Genomic DNA, 8,847 nt, shown 5'->3' with positions numbered 1-8,847 from the left:
CACGATAAGATAAGATTTATTTATAGTCGGCATAATTATTACAACAATTCAAAATTAGATATACTGAGGTATTTTTTCATATTATATTAACCAAATACAGACACCAAATGGACATGATTTATATGATTTACTAATATCGCATAACACATTATATGCAATGCGACAAATCATATAATACACAGCTTAAGATGCAAGCAACGAACTTTGAGTAGGCAAATATTTAAAAGTGAATTGTGATGTTTAGGCAGAAAAAAAAAAAAAAAAAAAAAAAAACAAAAAAAAAACATAATAGGACCTGAAGGATGATAATGTATCGATTATCTTGTAACAAAATACAAACTATTAAAAGCCTGGGTATTTCAATTAATAGAAGAAAACAGCAAGGGTTAAAAGCATGCACTGATGTCTATTAAATCTTTCTTAAAAACAAACAACAAAGAGAAAGGGAGGTATTTGTATGACACTTAACGATCTCTAAGACAAAACAGTAAAACAAACGATTAGACATAATTCGGTTGTCGTCAACAAGGAGGGAGAATTGTGGAAGTGGGGGTATTTTTTTTAGATATTACTTTCACAATCTATGCTATGCCAGGACAAAATGAAGGCTCCAAATCATTTTGATGTGGTTTTCCTCTCTAAAATGACTTGTTAGATGATTCTATGGAGTGATGTCTACGTATTTAAGAGACCTTGTCCCGAATTGTAAGGTTTAATTCTTGAGACATTTAAAATAGTTCGATAGCTAAACAAAATGTATTTATTGCGTTTAAGATCTAGGAAATCATCAAAACATTGGGGAGCAAACATATTCAGAATTGTATTAGTCTCTACAGCCACTGAGCTATATTTATGCATTTTAATATTTGCCATTTATGCATTACATATTGTATTTGCTTTACAAGTTAAGTGTTTTCGTCACAGCAGAAATGTCAGGCTAAAGAAGACGGTAGATGAAATACGAAAGGATGAGGGTAGATGAAATGCCGCCATACATTGTGTTGACTACCGACAGCAATTCGATACACATAAAAATCTTTCTTCGAACGTTTAAACACAGCTGTCTTAAAACGTATTAGTCAAACATTATCAAGACTCAGTAAAATGACAATTTCATCTACATACAGCTACATCTATGTTTTTATCAAACGTTGTCATCGAATAAACGAAAACACGAGCACCAATAACGGTTTCATAAAGCATATAAATATTTGTTAAAACTGTACTAAAATGTGCCAACTGAGTTTCAGTTGAGTTTTCAGACAGTTTATGGATAAATATAATAGAAAGGATTGTTTTTTTTAAAAATTTGGAACTACTCGTACTTCCATGAAACAGCTAGGACAAAACTATTAGACAACAGTGCGTTGTTAATTTGATCTGCAACATGGCGAATAAGGATTTATAACTTAGCTTACAACATATCAACATTGAGTTTGGTCCTCCCTTCTACTCCCCCAACACTGTTTGCCTTTTCCGAATTCAAACTTCTTATTATTTTATAAACATTATCACAGTTTACATGCTTAAATTCAAAAACGGTACTATTGTTCCTATTATCGTTGATAATTATTATTCTAATAATACGTGGAAAAACTATACGGTCAAAAGGAACATCATTGTCAATGTCTAATTCCCAATTTACCTGAAACTTATTAAAGATTTCACATATGTCCCTAGTATTGCTTAGAGTTTGTGTACATTCTTAAGACTTAGAACTTGACTAGAAGTTCTTGGATTTTGTTCTCACAGAACATCTTTCCAAAATGTATGCACTCAGAAATTTCTCTTGATTGTTTAGCAAATGGACAATAATGTTCCCCATACCTTGCATGATCTGTACTGGGTGTATTTTGCAAATACCATACACAGATCATTAATAACCTTCCTTATTTCTCTTTTCAAATAAGGTAACGGTTTTTCATACGTGGATCACTAGTGGTACGCGATATTACCGGTATACCGGCCCACAGCATTATTTATTTCTGGAAGTATGTACTACATTACCTTTTCACTGTACCGGTAAGTAAATTTTAGAGCAATCTTGTATTGAATGTAATTATATTATATAATCTTTTCATTTTTCACGCAAACTTAATCCAATTTTTTATATAAAAATTGTACTCACAAAATAGTCGTATTAGCAAAAATAATTTCGAATAGTACACATATAATTATACTCATGAACCTTTAATCACATATTTGATTCGTTTCAAATATACCATCATAGTGTTCGAATGGGATTTTGTGAAACATATTCGGATCAAATCCAACTTTGCTTGTTGTTTGTTTTACTTCTGTTAAGATACATCAATTTCATTCTCACTGAGGCAAATTAATTGTTAAAGAGACATTACTCATCGAGACAAATTCAGTGTTAAAGAGACCGGTTTACTAGTCTTCCAGACAAATGAAATGTGAAAAAGAGATCGATTTACTACTCTTCGAGACAAATGAAATGTGAAAGAGAGATCAATTTGCTACTCTTCGAGACAAACGAAATGTGAAAGAGAGATCGATTTACTACTCTTCGAGACAAATGAATTGTGAAAGAGAAATCGATTTAACTCTTATGATGTTATAGATGCATCGAATTGATGTTCACTCAGACATCGAATTGATTTTATTTATATAAATTCAGTGCTGAAGCCCCAGACCATGCTACACTTTGAACATGCATCCCACTTTGGTGAGGGGTTATCTCCTTAAATAAGAGGTCACCGGGACACTGAAATGCGTCTGAGTGTTGTCAGATCCATTGATAATCAAATGACTCTAACATAACTTGTGGCATTATAGAAATAAAATATAAAAGAAAAACCGAAGTTGCACCGAGTGATTTGGTAAAGTCGCTAATTGACAAAAAGATATATATATATATATATATATATATATATATATATATATATATATATATATATATATATATATATATATCACTCTACGATATATATGGTGAAGTTTCTGATCGGTAAAAGAAACAAAAGAATATTAAATGAGTGACACCTATCTGCAAAGATCAATTTTAGAAACTTTTGCCTTACTCTCAGTCTCTATGAACGAGAATAGATGCTCATTTATGCCAAGGGTACAAGATGCAAAACCATTTTGCTATTCGAGTAAATATTCTAAAGAAAGGACTTACCACCAATCAAGTTTGTCATTATTCACATACAATACGGATGAAAATAAGCACATTAAAGATAGAAAGACTGTATGAAATTTAACTGATTTAACAGTATTTGGTAAAATGATAGCTACTTTAAAAACATATCTGACAGATTCAAGTACTTTGATGATATTATGAGACAAAACAGACATGTTAACATTAGCATGCCTAACATTGCTCACGAGTTCAAGATTCAAAGGGTGCGCAAGGTTTATCACACACACACACACACACACACACAGACACACACACACATCTATTGCAAGGTTAATCACACAATAGCATAATGGTAAGTTTGATAACGACATACAAAATGGACGATAGCCAATGAATAATTCAAGTGTTACTGACATTCTATTTTTCAATGTCTGGTCGCAGCAAATTGATTAGAAGAGCGGTGTCTCCTCGAATGCTCATAATGATATGAAGGACGGTGTCTCCTCCAATGCTCATAATGATATGAAGGGCCGTGTCTCCTCGAATGCTCCTAATGATATGAAGGAGTGTGTCTCCTCGAATGCTCATAATGATAAGAAGAACGATGTATCTTCCAATATTCAGCATGATTAGAAGGACTGTGTCTCTTTTAATGTTCAGTGATGTCAACTAAATTGCTGTATATGTTTATCTGCTTTAATTTTTGTAGCCACATTTCCCATGCTTGGGAAGAAAACACGTTCCTACGGGACAGTCATACACCACTGGTATCCTGGACGCTGGACAACGCACGTATTTCCGGCATGGTTCATATGGGTGGGCAATGTCCAGGTCCTTCACCCTGACATGGACACAGTAGTCCGCTGAAATACATGAAGGTTTGCAGTTGCAGCTTATTTATATCGATTGCATACATACGTATATACCTGTTTACCTTCTTTCCTTTCTACTACATACCCAGTTATGCTCATGTGAAAACTCAGGTGGTACTATAATTTTAAGTTTTAATTCATGTGGGCCAAAGTGATCTTATAATAGAGGCCAGCCTAATTTTACATAACAAAAATATAACTATGGTAATGCATGTTTAAACGTATTTCAACATTCATGTCCTTCTGTACGGAGCTCCATCCAGGTGAACTTATTTAAAGCTTCTATAATAGTATTTCGATAGTTTTGCCCCTGCCTAAGTTTCCTAGTTAACCATCACCCGTTCAAGCGCGGAGAATGAACGTTGCTCACAAAATCAATTTGGAGAAAAATACTTAGAAAATTAATTTTTAGTTTCGGTTTTATTCAAACAATGTTGCACAAAGATCAAAGAGAGAAAAACCAGGCACTTATTAAGTATACCACATTATGATTTGTCATATTAGTTCAATGCCAAATCCGATTTGATATCTGAAGGACAATTTGCTATATGTTCAGTAGAAAACATTACATACAGCCATACATACATACATACATGCCTCCATGCATACATACATTCATACATACATACATACATACATACATACATACATGCATGCATGCATACATACATAAATACATACATTCATACATACATGCATACATACATACATACATACATACATACATACATACATACATGCCTCCATGCATCCATGCATCCATACTTACATACATACATACATACATGCCTCCATGCATCCATGCATCCATGCATCCATACATACATACATACATGCATGTATGAATGCATGAATGCATGCGTACGTACGTATGTGCATACATACATACATACATACATACATACATACATACATACATACATACATACATACATACATACATACATACTTGCATGCATGAATGCATGCGTACGTACGTATGTGCATACATACATACATACATACATACATACATACATACATACATACATACATACATACATACATACATACATGCATACATACATACATACATACAAGGCTCGGCTAGCGTGGGTACGTGGGAAAGCTTGCCAGTAGCTTCTCGTGGGTCGGTGGTTCTTCCCTGGGTTTTCCAGGGTTCTTCCTCCACCAGTTATACTGGCCGCCATGTATAGCCTATCTTGTACTGAAAAATGGCGTTAAACCCGAGAACAACAGCAACATACATACATACATACATACATACATACATACATACATAGAAAGTGCGCAATATAATGAACTAATAGCAAAGGAAGCCAATTAGCAAAACCATTTGACAACAATAACAAACCCACCTGGTATAACCAGCAACCTCTCAGTGACCGGCTCGATGTATTTCAATTCTTTAATTTTGTCTGTGGTCAAATATTTCTCCGCGTTCTTTATGTCTGGTTTCACATATATGGTTGTTGAATTTAAATTCATTTTAGGGAAAATGACGATTGAATGTTTCATTGTAGTTTCACAAAAATAATCATTCTTTTCAAGAATATACTCTTTGAAATTTCCATAATTTCTCAAGTCCTTGGGTTCCGCGTCGGTCTCTCCCTGCGCCAGCCAAGTAAGATTGGCCCATGGTTCCGGATATCCGCCTACCCACTGTGCCGTTAAACGAAGAGCCTGGTCTTCCACAACTGATGGGCCAAGCTGTAGTTGGATGATGTCGTGAGGTTTGCCTGAAATATATCATTAGATAAAAAGAAATATAATAATTGTCAATCAAATGCTGTAAATCTTGTTCTAAGTGACTTAGCAGGTGCGGTATAATATGGTTTGTACATATCCTCAGCATCTAAAAGAAGAATAATGCGAATAAGCGCTATAATATATAACTGCATAGGTACAATGATTTTTGTAGTCTTAAAGAGCTGTCTATCTTTGATTTCCTACATTATTATTGTTTCACCATAGGGTACTGTTATTATAACGTGAAGTAATTAACTTCACAAAAGAGCCACTCCTGTGTAAATTGAAAGCGTTCCGATGAAGCGCAAATTCTTGCCCAATTTTTCTTATATATATATATATATATATATATATATATATATATATATATATATATATATATATATATACGGACACGTATGCTTTTGGCTAATATAATATTAATAACTATTGGTACTGTGATGATGTTCAATTTAATTTCTAATTTGAAACAAGAGAAAAACTAATATACGCGATGGTAGCTTCTTGCCTGATCCAGTAATTTATTGCTGTAAAACTTTATTCAAACATTCACGTCAATAATAGTGTTAGCAGTAACAAAAACGGATCGATTCACCTTCTTTCTTCTGGAAACTTAAGTTCAGTTACTCTTAAAGGTATTAAATAATTTATATTGAGGTTGTTTCCCTTGTATACAGCATTGGCGGTATGCATTTGTTTCCATGTCTGTGATTAGTAATAATTCTTCTTCATTAGTGATCTTTCTATCTTGCCCCTTTGTAAATTAGCAAATAATATTCGCGTAAGGACCGAAAATATTAAAGAACCTGGATGTACTCATGAATAAGTGCCAATAGTACCAAGACAAGGATTGGCTGCAGTACATGGAAACTAAACATAGGTCAAAAAGGTAAATATTTCATACTCGCTAGAGAATAGTCCTACCTTCAACCTTGAAATCGAAAGTGCTCTTTACGTCTCCTTTCCTGCTTGCAAGGTGGCATGTGTAGGTGTCAGCATCCTTGCACTGAAGATAGTCAAAGGTCAAGTTTACAACTACGTCATTTCCGATGACTTTGTTTTCAGTAGACATGTAGCTGACATCCAGGCGGTCATTTCGTTTTAACCAGTCTACGAGTCCGTTATGTGTAATTGTGACCCCTACTGGGGGACCGTTGGCAGAACGTTTAGTTCCTTTCATGGAAATGGAATCCCATTGAATGGCTCTATCTACACGACACGTTATAGATACCGGTCCATCATCTATGTAACCAGGTTCTGCTGCCATGGCAACAACGTCTGGAAGTTTTGAAACAAGCATCCTCTTAGAAAATGAGCAATTATCCTTTAGCCTGAAGAATGCCTATTTTTGTAAATTTAAAAAGCTTTGATTTTCTGTGTTCACTTTGGACACATATTGTTCCTGTGGACATTTATTTCATTTAAAATCGGATTTGCAGACCTTTTTACACTCTTCTCAAGTCGTTGTCAATTTAAATATTAATGAATGGCACCCTGATTACTTGCATGTAAATCTGTATTGCATAGAAACAATGTTGCTAAAACAATGTTGCTGATATAGTTATTTATTGCATGATAATTTGATTGATCGTTCTGAGCTTTATTTTACGGGCTGTTCCCATATTTGTTTCAAGATGAAATATCCTTTTTCTTTACTTTGTGAAAGAACCTGCATTGCTGTGAACGGTGTTTCCTCCTATCACGTAGTAACAAGCATTTGAGATATAATATTTACTTTACATGAAATATTTACGATGATAGCTCCTTTAACACTTCTTGAAACAATCTTCACCAAATATATTGAAATTTGCAAAGTAAAAAAATGTATGGATGTTAGTTATAAGTTTTAATTTGATTTACCAAAAACTGTGTTATTGAGACTGCACAAGATGTATTAAGAGTTCTTCAGTTTGAATATTCTACTGCTGTGTTACCTATCACAATGCATGTGCAGTATAAACGTCATATTGATTTCAGTACAAAAATTTCTTTCATGTTTGCGAAAGGATGACCGAGTTAATGTCCAATTATCAGCAGATTATGTCAATAAAAACAGTACCATGCTTATTTTTGACGATGATGTAATTCGCTTTCATACGATTTCGTACTGATATGATAAAACGTAAGAAGATTATGTTTGATATGGAAAAAAATTAATATGAAATGACAATTATTAAATAAAATAAAGGATAACATCAATATAAGTTAGAAAAATTTCACTTCGTGTAATTAAAACAGACATAGAGATATATTTGCATAATTTGACATAAATGATATACAAGTGTTATATATATATATATATATATATATATATATATATATATATATATATATATATATATATATATATATATATATATCACTGGTGTGGAAGAGGTAATATATTTGGAACTGTCAATCACAGAAATTACTGTTGCCTTTTGAAAGAAATCATGGTATGTTGCGCTTATCCAGATGACGTTGACGTTTCTCTTAGTCTTTCTCCTTTTGTTCATAGGAAATATGAAAAAGTAATGCATATACAAATTTACTGAATTACCCGTTGTCACAATCGGCCATCAGTATATCAATCCATTCAAAGATATGTCCTCTGAATCTTTGTCCGATGTCATAAAACCAGAGCTTTTGTTGAAATTTGTAGATTGGTTTCTCTGGTGATGAATAGATTAGGTTGAACTCGTAACCAAGTTTCAGTCTGGAAATTTTCTTACAGTGCAGAAGATCTAGACGCTGATGGAAATGAGTCTGCTCGTTCAAATGGCAACAGCCTTTCTTCCTTGCATTTCGGGGCCTTTATCTACATCTCTCATAGTATTGACCATAATTATGCATTCCCGTTACAAGCACAATACCACATGAATTTATCCATACTTACATACAAATATATTTTTTGTACAACTATCACTCCATATGTTAGCATTGCTGGGATTTGCAGCAAACGTTTAAGATGTTTGAAACTGTTTTTTTTTGTTAGAAATTGACAATCCTTCGCGAACGAAGACAGCAAATGTTTTTATTCAGTAATGCGATATACGTTCCATCTGCAGTTCATGTTATTGTCATATGATTCCGTCTTCAAACTATTTCAAAATATCTGGCTTTTAGATGATTACCTTTTAT

At 33.5% G+C, this 8,847-nt stretch overlaps 1 protein-coding gene across 2 annotated transcripts in view; it reads right to left on the bottom strand.

Annotated features, from left to right (window-relative positions):
• Positions 1–8,847, bottom strand: part of LOC149799946 (uncharacterized) — a 47,787-nt gene continuing 38,940 nt past the window's right edge. For both annotated transcript variants that reach the window (XM_089959417.1, XM_089959418.1), the window contains exons 6-8: positions 6,652–7,005; positions 5,337–5,717; positions 1–3,969 (exon numbers count right to left, since the gene is read on the bottom strand). In XM_089959417.1, the coding sequence (XP_089815543.1) occupies positions 3,803–3,969; positions 5,337–5,717; positions 6,652–7,005 (902 nt within the window). In that variant the 3' untranslated portion in view covers positions 1–3,802. The remainder of the gene's footprint in view (positions 3,970–5,336; positions 5,718–6,651; positions 7,006–8,847) is intronic.

The sequence above is a fragment of the Sinohyriopsis cumingii genome, chromosome 5 (genome assembly GCF_028554795.1).
Source record: "Sinohyriopsis cumingii isolate HCF-2022 chromosome 5, ASM2855479v2, whole genome shotgun sequence".
NCBI classification, from domain to species: domain Eukaryota; kingdom Metazoa; phylum Mollusca; class Bivalvia; order Unionida; family Unionidae; genus Sinohyriopsis; species Sinohyriopsis cumingii.
The sequence above is the reverse complement of the archived record's forward strand: the minus strand, read 5'-3'. Positions and strand labels throughout refer to the sequence as shown.